This window comes from Bombus bifarius, unplaced genomic scaffold (assembly GCF_011952205.1).
Source record: "Bombus bifarius isolate JDL3187 unplaced genomic scaffold, Bbif_JDL3187 scf7180000008296, whole genome shotgun sequence".
Classification (NCBI taxonomy): domain Eukaryota; kingdom Metazoa; phylum Arthropoda; class Insecta; order Hymenoptera; family Apidae; genus Bombus; species Bombus bifarius.
This window is the reverse complement of record NW_022884575.1, coordinates 241789-258070: the sequence shown is the minus strand read 5'-3', so window position 1 is coordinate 258070 and position 16282 is coordinate 241789. Positions and strand designations below refer to the sequence as shown.

General features: G+C 31.6%; 3 protein-coding genes across 7 annotated transcripts; 1 reads left to right on the top strand and 2 right to left on the bottom strand.

The window, feature by feature from the left end:
• The first annotated feature begins 5518 nt into the window (after window positions 1-5518).
• LOC117212399 (mitochondrial import inner membrane translocase subunit TIM50-C-like) lies at window positions 5519-8038 on the top strand. Its single transcript, XM_033457216.1, has 8 exons — window positions 5519-5747; window positions 5981-6321; window positions 6403-6522; window positions 6604-6711; window positions 7223-7354; window positions 7440-7563; window positions 7640-7743; window positions 7809-8038. Exons 1-8 carry the CDS (start codon window positions 5606-5608, stop codon window positions 7899-7901), a joined length of 1164 nt encoding a protein of 387 aa, XP_033313107.1. The 5' UTR covers window positions 5519-5605; the 3' UTR covers window positions 7902-8038.
• A 54-nt stretch (window positions 8039-8092) lies between these two features.
• Window positions 8093-11299, bottom strand: LOC117212392. The gene is made up of 11 exons (XM_033457202.1): window positions 10900-11299; window positions 10727-10828; window positions 10506-10636; window positions 10339-10429; window positions 10137-10256; window positions 9819-10017; window positions 9608-9743; window positions 9274-9494; window positions 8888-9153; window positions 8642-8815; window positions 8093-8551 (listed from the first exon to the last, which is right to left on the bottom strand). The coding sequence occupies exons 1-11, from the start codon at window positions 11141-11143 to the stop codon at window positions 8142-8144; spliced, it is 2094 nt and encodes a 697-aa protein (XP_033313093.1). The 5' UTR covers window positions 11144-11299; the 3' UTR covers window positions 8093-8141.
• A 654-nt stretch (window positions 11300-11953) lies between these two features.
• LOC117212403 (lysophosphatidylserine lipase ABHD12) lies at window positions 11954-16128 on the bottom strand. Of its 5 annotated transcripts, none has more exons than XM_033457222.1 (11): window positions 15871-16128; window positions 15712-15795; window positions 14840-14922; window positions 13744-13862; window positions 13567-13672; window positions 13306-13505; window positions 13066-13201; window positions 12872-12989; window positions 12631-12792; window positions 12448-12575; window positions 11954-12390 (listed from the first exon to the last, which is right to left on the bottom strand). In XM_033457222.1, exons 3-11 carry the CDS (start codon window positions 14908-14910, stop codon window positions 12339-12341), a joined length of 1092 nt encoding a protein of 363 aa, XP_033313113.1. In that variant the 5' UTR covers window positions 14911-14922; window positions 15712-15795; window positions 15871-16128; the 3' UTR covers window positions 11954-12338. The 5 variants fall into 5 exon arrangements, with proteins under 5 accessions (XP_033313113.1, XP_033313114.1, XP_033313112.1 ...); XM_033457223.1 differs by lacking the exon at window positions 15871-16128 and adding an exon at window positions 14198-14408; XM_033457221.1 differs by having other exon boundaries at window positions 15712-16128.
• Window positions 16129-16282: the final 154 nt, after the last annotated feature.

Below are 16282 nucleotides of genomic sequence, written 5' to 3'. Positions count from 1 at the left end.
CAATTAATTTTATACGATAAATATATATAAATAAATATGATAAATTTATCGTTTTTCATGAAATTTATTCGATGAAATTTCATGCAACAAAAATTGTGGCGCGACCTTTCGCAATTAACTATTCCGACAGGTAAAATCTGATTACGATACGAACGTATTCCGCCAAATTCTTAAAAAGTTTCATGATTCGTTTAATGTATCGCTAAACTTAAGCTAACCAGACCGTCGTCAAATTTTTTCCCTCCGAACCTATTATCCGAAATGACGGTCGTCTACAGCTCGAGCAACCTGAAAAATATAGCCGTCCTTCCACCACGCATGAGGCTCAAGATTCAAAATGACGTAGAAACAAGTAAAAGCGCAAGAGTAATCCAGCTCCTAAAAAAAAAAGAAGAAGAAAGAATTCTGTCCTTCGCGTCTAATCTCAGTAAATCACGACGAGCAGGCAATTTTTTATTTTTTCCAACCATAAAAATTGCAAACGAGATTTCTCAAAACATGGAAAAACATTAAAACCATTACCAGAAATATTCATTTAATTCACAAAGGATTAAGCAACGTTACGGATTATCCGATTGTTACTCGGCCGGCTGGGGAAATGTATGGTCACGCAATTCGTTCAAGTTATTTCGAACGATATACATTTTATTAAAATCGATTCGTTAACAAGGTACGCGGGGCTCGGTCGTACGATAAATTGCAGCGTAATATCGGAATACATGGCGAAACAATGAGAAATGATCACGTTGCAATAACACCGCGTTCGAATAAGTTTCCTAGATACGTAGGTTCGGCGGGACAGCTAGCTACGCTCGTTAAAGCCCAGTACTGAAGACGATGCGTTTGCGAGTTCGAATCCCATCCATCTAAACACAGAACGGAAAGTTGCTTTTAAAAGTAATATACAACAGGCCTCCCTTGCGTGTGCTGTGGATGTACTTTCTGGGAGTACTTGGTTAAAGGTGCTTGGTGTTAAGCACAACAGGGGCCCGACGATCAACTCGCGCTCTAGTCCACCGTCCCGCCCGTGGAAGTTTTAGCCGGTAAGAATCCGGCACTACCTTCTGCCCACCTGCGCAAGGGTGGTAAGGTGTCTATGAAGATTTCCTCCACGTAAAAAAAAAAAAGAAAATGTTGTCAACACGCAATAGTCAGGAAGTATTAGGACTGGCTAGAACAAGAGGACGCGGGAAAGGATGGTCATCGTGGAGTTTTAGTCGGTAGGAGTCCCACACTACTACTCTGCTGTTACGCAATTATTGCAACAGCGGAGTGTCCATGAGGATTTCTCCACGTACAAAAAAAAAAAGATACGTAGGTTCGCGATGTGAATTCACGCAAGACTTACGTTAACCAGAGGAGGAGAGGAAGAGAAAATGGAAGAGAGAGAAAGGACGAAAAAGGCATATACGTGAAAGCATCATCGTACTCTGTTGGCCGAGCTTTTGTCGGCGGTTCTACGCGCAGTACGAAACGAAAGAATGAAATTCGCACTGTCCCGAATGGTATTGTCCGCGACAGAGCACTGTAATCGATCGTCGCTCGATGAATGCCAGGAATAGGTGGTGAGCGGCGAGATCGAAGGGTGGAGAAGATAGGGTGCGTGTACGGACAGATACGCAGAGCCGATTTTTATTACCAGCCATCGCTTCCACGAGCTTTGTAATTCAGACGATCTATATGAAATCTCTCGGCCACTTTTATTCTCCGCATAAAGCAGAAACTTCGCTATCGAAGAAATCTATCCCTTAACGCGTTTGCTTTTCGACAGGAACGAACGATCTCGTCTTATTAATAGATAGACGATAAAAGAATTTTTTATTCCGTACCATTGGATATCTTATGGTGCTCAGCGTGCGAACGTTCGTGGAGTTTACAGGCGTACGTCGCGAAGACACGAACGAATACACGTTCGCACTTTTGTTTTTTAATTCTACTAGATCGGACAGCGAAGAACGTACTTAGAAGAAAGTAATTCTGTTATTGCTTTTGTAGCAGCGTTGAAAGTATGACACGCGCAAAGACGCGTAAATACTCGTTTTACAATTCTCCCCACTCCGTAACTTTGATTTGCACGAGCGAGGGGGAGAAAAGCAATTTTTAGGTTAAAAGTGGGACGCAAAGTAGCGCGAAAAGTTAGATTATTAAAGTCTCCGAATGGCCTGAGGAGGCGTATTATCCGCGCTTTGGTTTACTTCAGATTAAGAAAGTTCAGGTGGCTCGCTTTCGCGTCAAAACCCGGCGAATCATAATAACGATCCGCAAATTCCACGTGTATTCGAGAGATAAAAAGAGAAGAGGAAAAGAAAAAAAGACGGGGAAGAGAGGGAGAAAGAGGGAAACAGGGGCTATACATCGAAGTTACATCGGCGAGTTTCTCGCGACAGGCGAATTAATAGTTTACAAACACTCGGTCGCAGGATGATTGCGAGCTTATATCGGCCGAGGGAAGCTACCTGGAGCGTGTTCGTCTCGTCCACGATTCTACCGTTATATTTATGCCGGCTGGAAACGTTGCTTTCCCACGCGAGGAGAATTACTCGCGTATCTCACGCACGCGCTTTTAGAACAACGCGCTCGACGCTGATCGACGAAATATCAGATCGTAGCCGATAAAAATGTCCTGCCTTCGCGGTACGTATGTACGTACGTTTGTTCTCTCGCGTAATGGAATTATCGTTCCACAGGCACCGCCGCACGCGATACTTCGATTACACCAAATGTTCCCTTTCGCGGCTGCTCGCTCGCAACCCTCGGCCTCTACGCCACCACCCTCTTACGCGCCTCGTTCTTCCCGTTCCATCCTTGGCGTTTGCGGTTGCTTCGATGCATATATGTAATTCGTACTTAGACGTCTACGTAGCTGGAAACTTACGACAGCCAATTACAATCGACGCTCGAGGCAGATTAGAAACGGGTACAAGAAAAAGATTAGAGGGTAGTTGGCGCGTCGATTTACGTTGTAAATCTCACGTCGCGATCTACCGTTCTCGGTCGGAGATTTCGATCGCCTCGAAAGGTAAATCATTGTCGATTCAGTCGGTCGGAGGAATGAATCGACGGGAGCAAAGAAAAGGGACGACAGCCGGGCTCGTGAATAGAACGTCGCCAAGGAACTTGAATGACTCCACTATTCTGAGCACCGAAAAGGAATTTCGTTGGGAAATCTTTCGACACGAGACGATGTAGAAGCGCGTGCAAATAGCACCGAGTCCGTGTGCGCGGGACACGAGTATCGCCTGGAATGAAGCTTTCTTCCATTTACATGCTACCGGCAGAGACATTTATAGACCCCGACGTTAAGAAGCGTCGTCGCCGTGACGATCCTATACTCGCGCACCAGCACGAATAATCGGTCATTTATCTAAAAAGAAAGCAAATATTATGCCTGACAGATTATAGATTCGCGAGCATGCGTGGATCAATATCGAACTACGGCTCAACTGTCTATTATTCAACGAAACGTTCAATCATTCTAACTAGTTATTTGATCCCGTTCTGTAATGCCTAAATGTTATGCGATATCATACGGATAAAATAGAACAAAATGTTATAATTAAATGATTCCAGATTCTCTGTATTCCTATATTGTTATTACGCGCGTATAGGCATTAGTTCAATCGAGTAAAACGCATATTTGATTCGAATGGAATGTTTCGTACTTTCTGCCGCCGTGTGCCCGATGAATCGTTCCCTGCATTTTGCAAATTTCGATAGAAATTTCATTTTAATACAACGATTCTATCGTAAGTACAGCGGACTGCGATGCATCCCAGACAAATTAATTGCCAAAGGTGAAAGGGGAAAATTTAAAAGAAGAAGATTTAAAAAACGAAACGTCGAATGTCTGTAAGAGCAAAGAACGAGATAGGTGTAAAGGCGCAAAGTGGAATAGGTCTTTCGCCCGAAGGCAATTTGTCGCGAAAACCATGATGCGCAATCCGAAAGCAAAACATAAAACGTGTAGGGCAACGTCCAACAAACGGTACACGTATACGCGCGGCCTTTTTGTACTGGAACAAAGAATTGGTGTGCGTAGCTCGCTCGTCTGCACCGTGAAAATATTTCACATATTTTTGTTAGGAATTAATCCAACCCGTAATACTCGTTGGCCAGCGTGTTCACCGCTGAAAATTCTCTTGACAAACAACCCTCTCGGCTGCATTCGTAGCCCCGGCTCGCTAAAGGGCGCGTTGCTTTTGTGTTTGTGCGCTTCTCACGCGTGTATACAGAGAGCATGCGACCGCGCGTATAGAAGCGGTGAAAACGCGGGGAGATCCGACGAAATGGTCAGCGGTAACGTCCGCCTCCTCCTCGGCATCCCCACGACGCGTTTGCAATCCCTTGCACTCGTAGCACCTCTACTCGTACCGTATGGAATTCCTCAAGTTTGCCCAGGGACAGAAATTAGTTGGAGCGACGTAATTGCTCGAATGTATGCGTTCGGCCGTTAACGTTATGGCACCTCTCATTACGGTTCTAACAGCAGCTGACACAAACAGCAGACGGGTTCATCCCACGTGTACGGTTTATGTATTGCGGGGACAAAAATTTAAGCGTTGTCTTGGGAAATCCTGGAAAAATTCAACGATAAATTCGCGACCCTTCGTGGCGACCCTTTTTTACACAAACGTTGTACGTTCCAAGTGGAAGAGAAAGGGTAGACATCGTTAAGAGGATATTCGAGTAATTTTACTGTTGCGCGTTTAAGAGAATAATAAGCGAAAACACGGTAATTAATATTTTCTATTGATAATACGTCATTTAACAATGGTCCTAATTTCGTTGGCGATCGTTATTCGAGATTGACGCGGCGAGTGAACGCTGACAAATTATTGTCATTCCATTGGGTCATCCCGTTAGTCATGATTAAGCAAATTTCATACCCGAGCTATTAATATTAGAGTGGTTGACCGCGCGATGTCCACAAAATTCCCCTGGCTAGTATAGAATGCATATACCGACCCGGCAACTACCGCCCACTAGCAAACTTCCTGAACTTGATTAAACCGGAAAAGGCTTCAGCTGCTACGCCCGCATTGAATTGAGAGACGGCTTTGTTTCAGACAATTAAATAATCGTTATTTAATAGAATGTAAGATTCGTTTCCAAATAATTAAATAATTGGAATAATTAGAATGATATAAAAAGCTGTGAAACCGTTGTTGTACAAATTTTAAACAACGAAATAACTTCATTTAAATGTTTAATAACCTAATTTTATTTTTAAAAAAATGAAAAGGTACAATAATAATTTAATATTTCTTTGAATTAAAGTTTGAATTTGTTACACGTAATTATGTGAAAACTTTTTCAAGTGCGTCATAATAACTCTAAAAGCTATTTGCTTACTTTCCGTCCCTCGCAATATTTAATATAATATATTAATAATGAAATATACAGTTATAATTATCTGCAACATCAATACATTTTTAAAAATTGATGATCATTAACCACAGACAAATGTTTTTGCTCTTTGTAAATTGCCTTAAGATATGTCGGAAAGCTAGATTTCTAAAACATCGACTGTGTTTAACATATTAGAAAATACGAACACGAGCTCTTTGCATACATCTGCCAGAAAGCTCATGAGTTGTTTAAAGTAATGGCATTTGCGACAAAAGGTGTACGACATTTATACAAGATATACAATGCAAATGCAACAATTGTATACTCAGCACTTCGTCTACCGGTCGCTCGGATATCAGTTGTCCAAACGGCGCAAAGATATTATTATAACACTGAAGGTAAGTAAATATAAAACCTATAACCTTATAAAGCCGAAACACGCGCTACACGCATGTTGTTTCTCGTGAAATTCTTTAAACGACATATATATCAGCGACAAATACCTTCATCGACTTTTTTTCCTAATAATACATTACTATTACGTAAATAATAAATTTAATTTCATGGTTTTTGGATTTTATAGAATGTACAACAGTATAAATAAATAACTTTCAATTATATATTTTTACAGCACATAGACCAAAAATAACTGGTAGTTTAACAAATATTCAATCATCGGGGGGAACTGTACAATCTCTAACGCCAGATGGATTAGACAATAAAAAGTTAGACGAAGAAGCAAAGGAGGAAGCAGAGGAAAGAGAAAAACGTGAACAATCGCAAAGAGTGCTTAAATATAGTTTTGCATTCTTAGGAGTATTCACCACTGTTGGACTGTCTTATGTAATATATAATTTAACACGAACAAAATATGACGAACATGGAAATGTTATTGAAGATGAATTCTCAAATTTACCATTCTACGAAAGAATATATAAAATGCTCAAAAGAGAATTTAATTATTACACTAAGGTATCAAAAGCACAAATGTATAATTTCTGAAATGAATAATTTTTACTTGCTTCGCTTTTAATTCGATCACATGCTTTCCAGATGGTGCAAGAACCTAGCAGAAATAAACTTCTTCCAGATCCACTAAAATACCCTTATATTCAACCTCCTTATACTTTGGTACTAGAATTGACAGATGTTCTAGTACACCCTGATTGGACAGTAAGTAGCATATTGTCTTTTCTTCCTTAATTTTAAATTTAATATATTATAAATATTTATTTCTATTAATCGATCGTCTAGTATGAAACAGGTTGGAGGTTTAAAAAGAGGCCTGGAGTGGACCAATTTCTAGAGGCTATAGCTCCACCACAATTTGAAATTGTAGTGTATACAGCAGAACAAGGGATGGTAAGCAATATTAGTTAATCAAATTGTCGTTGAATAATCTTACGTATCATTTTAATATAGTAATAATGATAATAATTGCCTGTCTCGATAGGTACAGAAATTTTTCTTATTTCATACCCTTGTATTCTAAGCATCCTTAAGTCTTTTTGTTTAAACAGGAGGCTCTTAGTTTTAACATTGTTCGTATAAAATAATTTATTGCTTCTATTTGTGCTTCTTTGGGGATTCACAGTATCTCAGGGTATTCCATTGCAATATGGAATCTACATGCTGAATATCACAGACATTTGTACAGTATATGTTCTTTGGTTTCAAGTCCATACATATTGTATGTTGTACATTACACCATTTCCCTCATCCTATGGAATATGTTACTTTTACTAGTTTTATTAACTTCTCTTCTGGCTAATCTGAGCTGTGCTATGTTCTCTATTATATATATATTATTTTAATATATGATATACGTAAAATGATGATAAAATATATCATTTATGTAATATATCACCTTTAGACTGTTTTTCCTATCTTGGATATCTTGGATCCTAATGGATATATCATGTACAGACTAGTAAGAGATACAACACGTTTTGTAGATGGTCACCATGTTAAGGATTTAAATGCTCTTAACCGTGATCTTAGTAAAGTAAGTATTGAACCCATAATTTACATCCACCTTTTATGTAAAGCAATTTTTGTCTATTATATTTTATTTTATTTGTTACTATTAGGTCATAGTAGTTGACTGGAACCCAAAGAGTACAAAATTTCATCCTGAAAACACGTTGCAGTTACTGCAATGGACTGGTAATGACGATGATACGACACTGTATGATTTAGCTGCATTCCTCAAAGGTGCATTTCTTTTTACAATCTTGATCAATATATTCTGGAAATTTAGTTATTTATTTTGTTGGTTATTGCTTTTTAGTTATATTAGCGACAAATGTGGAAGATGTAAGAGAAGTTCTTACTTATTATAGACAGTTTGAAAATCCATTAAAAGTTTTTAGAGAAAATCAACAAAAATTCTTGGTATGTATTACGTTATATCTGTGTATTAAATCTTGATACTTATAATCTATAAAATTTGTTTACAGATGCAAATGGAAGCAGAGGAAAATAAAGCACAGCAAGAAAGTAGTAAAGTACTCACGTCAAAATGGAAGCCGTCTTTTCACTGGGATCGCTAAATCGCTAGAAAATTCAATGTAAAATACAAAACTCTGCAAATTGTCATTAATATATTCGTTCATTTTGTCGATGCATATTATGTAACTATTATTGTATAATTTTTGCTATAAATAAATAAGTAATCCATATGTCGAAATATTTTGTTTTATTATAAAAAATAATTTTAAAGTAATTTTATATATATATATAAAAATAAGTATCAGATATTGCAATTACATAAATACATATTTTAAAATATTTTACACTCTTTGTCTTTTTCGTACACTTCCCCTTTTTGTAGAACGTGTAGTTTTAACTTTTGGTAAAAGATCTTGTAATGCATTACTGTCATCCAAATAACTTATATCTACTTCTTGAGATACACTTATTAATTCTTGAGTATTAATTGGAGTAGATACATTCTCTATTTCTTCTTGTGATAAAATTGGTGCCTTTGTATCTGCAGATTCTAACCAGTTTAGAACTTTTTGATGAGGTGCTGCTGTTAAAGGCAATGGAACTTCTTCATATATTTCCCACACAGCTAAAAGTTCAGGTGCTAATATATCCATATAGGTGTTTAATTTTTCAAGAGATTGCTTCCAACTTGGTTCAAAACAGTCAACTGAGTCATGCTTATGCTTCAATCGTAACTTTTTATTCGTGAAACCTATCAAGTTAATGTACATATAACAATCACTTTAAATAATTTTATACAACCTTTAACTTTTTTTTAAAAACGAATTATCAATTTACTTACTTTTAAAAGGATAATGCATATTTGACTTGCTAGACATTGTAAGAGGTGCTATAGCATCTGTTTCTATGGATACTGCATTTTGCCAAGCATTCAATATACAGTATGATTTACCATTGATAGGTGAATATTTATCTAACGCAATATCATGTGTTAAGCACTGATAATATATGTCACCTAAGAAATATATTTAGATTAAAGCTTGCTTCAATTATCAATATACAATATAAAAAGCAGCAAACTACATACCAATAGAATTTTGAAGAAATAGAAATATATTCTGAGTGTCATTTTTTATCAGAGAAGAACCAGTATTGGATAGTTCAAACCTATCTCTCAAATATGGATTTAAGCACATTCCTTGCATTTGAGATTCATTTAATGTTTCTTTAATGTGAGGAGGAGTATATGGAAAATTATATGATTGTGGAATTTCATTATCTGTCCAAGTATTTACAATGACTGTAGTTTCACCAGCAATTTGACTGGATAAAACAACAAATTCTTTATCGTCTCTAAAAATGATAAATTAATTAGTTATACATATATATATATAATATATAATATATAATAATATAACTAATATATATATATATTTTTATTTTCTTTTTCATTTCATTTTTATTTTCTTTTACCTAGCTATGACAGAACTTGTAAGTGGTGGACTTTTAAATTGATGAGTCCATTTCTGTTGCACACACTGCTGCGGAGAACGACTATCACACATTAACATACTATGATAAGTTCCTATATACCTGCAAAAATTATTTCTACTAGCAACATCTATTGAAAGATGTTCACATTTTTCTAAATAAAATTTTGGGCACATTGTTAATGCTGGTTGATCAAATGGAACCTATAATATGGAATGTATATTCATCCTTCTCTTATATAGACAAGAAATTATTTCCACAATATATTAGAAATAATAATATTAAAAACAATTAGTATCAATATTTTTATTCTTACCCGAACATCAAGATAATGAAGACAGCATCTATCTACAAGTAAAAGAATATTAGGATCTGCGGATTGAAATTTTATACTGCTCCATGAATCATCTAACACAGTGGCTTGCATTACAGTATTACAATTTATTGGTTTCCTAGAAAATCAAAGGTAAATTTAAATTTCTTATTCATAAATATAAAGAGCATATACACATTTAAATTATATTCACATTTTAACTATATCCCATAATGTTACACATCTTTCAACATTTACTAAACAATATTGATTTGCATTAATAGGACTTAAATCTGCACCAATATATGGTGTCTTCGATGTTTGTGTATGTATTTCAGTAAGCTTACATTTATTATCACGTTCAGATAATGTATAAAAATTACAATGCCGTTTATATCTACCTAAAAACATACCTATAAAATATTAAATCAAATATTAATTTTATAATTAATAAAAATTTTAAGTTATCAATATTATACTGCCTTTTATCTCAAATACTAGTTTAAGAAAATGGGTATGTATGTATACTTACATGCATCAACATTGACGTTATGTTTTAATTCATATAATGTACCACTGAGTTCACATTTAGCTGCCTTTTCGAAGAGTGGTTTCCATAAAAAATCTTCTATATTGTCAAGGGGAACACTTACTAAAAATACATTAAAACAAAAGATACAATGATTGTAAACCATAATAAAAAAAAAGAAAATAATTTTGTTATGTACCAATACCTAATTCTCCCATAAATGGAAAAAGTAAAATATTTTTATTATATAATTGTACACAGTCTATTGATCCTCCAGTATAATACCAATTATAGACCTAAAAGAAATTTATCTGAATTTGAATTTCTGTTAAAAAGCATCTAAAATTTCATGTAGATATCAGTTTATCTTACTCCTTCAAAACAAGGATCTGGATCTTTGTCAATAATTTTTGCTATATCTGCTACATATTTAGGTATCTTGGCAGTAATTTCACCTTTCGTATGATTCCATTTTATGTCCTTCTTATGTATTAGTTTTAACTCTATAAAAATATTGTTAAATATACACACATATATATAAATACAAATATAAACTTATTTTATAAAATTAGCACATTTATTATTAGATTTACCTTTCTCATGTTTTAAATAATAGTGTTTCATTCTTTCTATATCACTGTTCACATAATTCTTAAGAGTAATTAATTCTAATGCGGGATCTTCTTCATTCAACACTGTATAATTTAGAAACATATATGCTTATATTCATTTATATATTGATATTTAATTAACTCAATAAACTTACTATTCCTAGGAACTTTAGCAGGTGGTAGTAAAGGCTTTGGTAAGTCACAATGATAAGGATATTCTTGGTACTGTTCTATAACATTTTCCAACTCAGAATCAGCTGCAGAGAAAGTGCTATGTAAATTATATCCAGGTACTAAATAATGAGGGTAATGTTTCAAAAATGCTAATTTTAATTTATCTTGCAAGTTTGTTTTAGCACGTTGATATGACTTCGATGTTAAAATACTCTGCTTCTCCATTTTAAATATCTTTTATATAGATAGCATGAGCATTTTTCTGGTAAAATTTATTATATTACTGTTCTTTCTTCCACTTTTCACTTTGATGGAAAATAACACAATCGATGGAAATTATCCACGTAGCGTAAACGAAAAGTTAACCAGAATAAGTTCTACAGTCAACATGTTAATATTCATAACGCCGGTAATACATTTGTTTACAGGAAAATATAATACACATGCTCAAAACTGTCATAGAATACAAAATTAGATTGAAGCATGCCGTACATTTTAGAAAAATATATTTCAACGCACTCTACATCGTAAGAAATGAATTATACACATGATTTTACACTTCTGGATCAGTAATGATCTATCTAAAAGATATACCGCAAAATTAGATTTGATCTTGAAATTAATTATCTATAACTATGAGACTACTTGTTTTACCATTTGTTACCATTTACACATTTTTTTTTACACCCGATATATTTTTTATTATAATTTTACTATTAGAAAAGTAAAGAGTTATTTCAAGGGTTGTTACAGAAAGTTACTTGAATGAAAATCAGGAAGAAACATAAAAGTTTTAATTTCGGTTGAATATTTACTAAATATATAAAATTTTTATTGAATGTACAATACAGATTATTGTAATAAGTATGAACTTACAAAGAAAATTGGTTTCTTAATGTATTGTCATCTTTCTTTACTTTTTATTCATGTAGAGAACATAGGGTATATTGGTATTATATTAATACATTTGTCAATAAAAATATTTAATTATATCATATCATAAAACCTAACATAATATTGAAAAAAATGAGTATCTGTTGATTTATAAATATATTGCATTAATTAAAAAAATATAAGATAATAAATATGTACTGAGTTGATGGCATTCAAACAGCTATCACAGCACGAACTTTGACGTCGCTATATTTTTCCATGTACAAGAAATATCACTTTTATATTTATAGCATGAGTACATTTAAGGTTTAATAGTCTTGTACTATACGAGATGTAAATAATGAAAACCGCTTCATTTAAAAGAGAAAATACAATTATACAATAAATAAACTTTACATGTTCCAGTAAAATAGTATTGATTCTGACTTGCAGCATAAAAGATATTCTTTCATTATATTTTATATTAATCATCTACTAATATTTAGTGTAAAAAATACTTATATGAAGGTACATATATGCTGACATTTTAATATATATTTTCATCAGTCTGATTTTTACGTATCTCGTGTACAAATGATCTGAAAAAAGAAATTATGAGAATTTTGTGATATATTACTCTTATGGTCAATACTTACTTAATTATATTAGGTAAGTTTTTATAACGACATATATATTTATGTCCAAAACCATGTGTTGCATCAATCCTTGTCATCTGAACGCGATTTGTGTCGTTTCCATGATAATTTATTGCCGCTTTAAATAACTAAAAAGGATAGTATTAATATTTTAGATATTTATATAAAAAACTGTATCCATACCTTTTCACCTAAAGCAAATGGAACAATATTATCATCTTCTGCATGCAATATCATAATAGGACATTGGATTTTTTCTATGTGTTTATCAGATTCAAAACGGAGATAATTATCATAAAACGGTTCAACAATTACCCAATGGAACCATGGTAAATGTTTAAATATCTAAAAACAAGTTTTAAATTTTGAACCTATTGGAAACAACTTTTATAAATAGATATAAAATACTTTTTATATAAAGTACCTGTGATAAAGGATGTTCACTTAATTCATCTGCTATATTATTAAATGGTGATTCCAAGAATAAACCTGCAGGCTGAACTTTTTCTGTTGCTAATAATGCCAATACATGAACTGAAACTCTGTAATATAATAATGATCTATAAATTTCAATTTTATTATTAATTTTATCACATCAGGTAACTGTGAAATTTATACCCAGTTCCTAATGAATGTCCCCATACAAAAACAGGAGCTGTACCATTTACTATTTTTAATAACCATTCAAGTACATATTTACTATCACTAACTACACCTATTTCAGAAAGTTCTGCTTCTTCACTATCACCATAACCTATATTACAGAAGATTGAAGTCATAAATATTTAAATAATCATTTATATTAATTTCTATTAAATTATTTTTAGGTTCCTACAACTAACGAAAATTTTTTCTTACCTCTATAATCAAAACATACAACATGATAATCTAAACTCTGGAAAAGTTTATATAATTCTAAACGATGATTGCTTGCTCTATTACCGCTATTACCATGCATATAAAGGAAAATTGGTCGTTTAGCATTTTTTAACATAGTTTCATAATCATCATCAGTTGTAATAATTGAATCATTTAGTAAAGACTGAGGTAATATTTGCCTGAAAGCATGTTTTATTTAATTTGAATGAATTGTATGTATATTTACTTAAATATACCAACCATAGTCCTATTTTTACTTGTTGATCAGTCTGTAAATAAAAGTTTCTTGTTCCTTTCATTCCAACTAATTCTGGTTTCGAAAAATCTACATTAAGTGGCCATTGCACTAAAAGTACATGTTTAAATATAAAACTCAATAAATAGTCTATATAAACTTATTTATATTTATTTACTTACCAAAATTTAAAAAAAGAATCTTCTTTTGTATGGTATATGAGTAGTGAAATATAATAGGCAGAAGCCCAAATATAATAAGATATGTGATTATTGATACTTTCATGATCCAAAATAAGTATCTGTAATATACATGTTTTTTATATCATTATGAATAAGCAACCACATTGTGAACAAATATTAATATATCTATTTATTCATTATAATATCTTACTTTACAAAAATTTCTTTTTAATTTACTTTATAAAAATAATATAATAACATTGATAAAACTACATATTTTTACATTTTACTATTATTATACTCATCCACTTTTTATTTTTTATAAAATATGATTGAATAAGCATTTAAAAATAAATTAAGCTAACTAAAAATAAAAGTATATGAATAAAAATACTATGACTCTTATAACAAATTGCCAGTAAAACATAAGAATATAATGTATATATAATTATACCTTATTAATTGTATAGGAGATTGATGCATATATTTACAATTTAAATAATAATTATTGCACATTATTTAATGCTTGTAATTTGAAAATTGATCAAATCAAGTACAACACAGAAGAAATAGTTTATTTGTTTTATAAAATATGTAAAAAATTTATCTTTAAATGTTTATTACAGTTTCCAATATTTTAATTCTTTTATGACATATCTTGAATACTATAATAAAAAAGTTAAGGTAAAAAATATTTATTTATACATTTGAACATTATATAAATTTATACATTCTGTATCAAACCATAGCCAAAGGGAATATACATAATCATGCATTATGAATTTTAATAATAAAAGAAACAACATAACAATGTTTGAATATTTATTTAATATATCCTAAAGTAGTTATTAAAATGTATTAGAATAAGTCTAGCTATATTCTAATATACAAAACTTTAAAAATATTATTCATACTAAAGAAAACATTAAACAGAAGTTTTAAAAAAAAGATTATGTTGTTATTTTACATTTTGTAAAAATGTATTTAATGAAAAAAATAATTGAATATCTTCTTCGTCTCAGAAATTACACAAGCTTAATAAGAATTTAAAAAAAAAAAAACAAAGATATATTATGATTATAACAAAGTGACTTACATTCTTGCATACCAAATATCATGAACGGCGAAAGGTAACAGTGCAGCTAATAGTAGATAAGTTGTCTGCATATTTGTTAGTAGCTATCAAACATAAGGTACCTTTTCAAATCCCTCGTTAATGTAATATATTTGTCTGTATACAAGTTATGGCAAGCTACTACTACACATTAATAATACAATAATAATTCAATTAACTAGCATATTTTATATCCATGAAAATGTTATATTTATAATTACATCAATATGAATTATAGTAAATTGCTCATATAGATTAAAAAGTTTCCAAATATTTCCTTATCTTAAATTTGCCAGAGCAGATAAGAATTTCTATGTTATAAATAAGTGTCAGGGAAATTATGAAACATTAATTTATATAATTCCCTAAGAGATAAGCTTTTAAAAATTGTATTATGTATTATGTCAATTAATAAAGCTTTATCACTGTATTTAACAATTTTATTATTTGTTAAACAATTTGAAGTATGAAATAAAAATATTGTATTTATAAAATAAATAAATATATTTAAATTAATTTAAGAATTATATGTTAAAATTTTTGGATTAAGGTAAAATAACATATATGTGCACGTCATTGCAATAATTTCTTAATATAATTATTCATAGATAAAACTAAATTGAAATAGAAAAAAATTCTATAATATTATACATACTGTGAGTAAAGTAAAACATATTTATTAAACAAATTACGATTCTAAAAACTTAAATATTTTGAAAATAATGGAAATAATTACACTTACTTTTTAAATACCTCTTACATTAACATTTCAAAAGGTTAGTACTTATAAATGTAATGCAATTATGCAACAAATCTAAGATTAAAAGATAAAGAATTAGAAACAGGAATGATACCTCTTTTTAAAACGTTTCTTTGGTAGCCAATATACCATTATAATTACAAATTAGTAAAATTTGTAGAGCAACTTGTATCTCTATCTGTAAAGTATAGAAACACCAGTATATATAATTACGCTTTAATTATGATTCCTAGTCAAATACATAAACCATTACATTCTACACAAATATGTAAAGAAAGAACAAATTTTAAAAAATTGCCTGCTTCAAATTACATTTGAATAGAACAAATTTTTCAAATCTATTATTTAGTACACTGTCACATTTACTAATAAAGCAATCTCACAGACACAAGAATATATGGTCGTATATAAAACGAATCGAATATCACGTTGATTAGGCAAAATGTGGACAATATCATAGGAAGAGCCAGAGAAAGCATAAGAGCTATAAATCAATTAATATTTCAATCAATTATTTCTCCAGAATTTTTAAAAATATGTCGCTTAAAAATCAAACTATAATAAATGTTATTAAATTCTTACATTGCAAACTATATTCCATAGAGTTTTTAGTTTTTGGTCTATAAACTAACAATAAAAAAACTAAACAAAATACTATAATATTA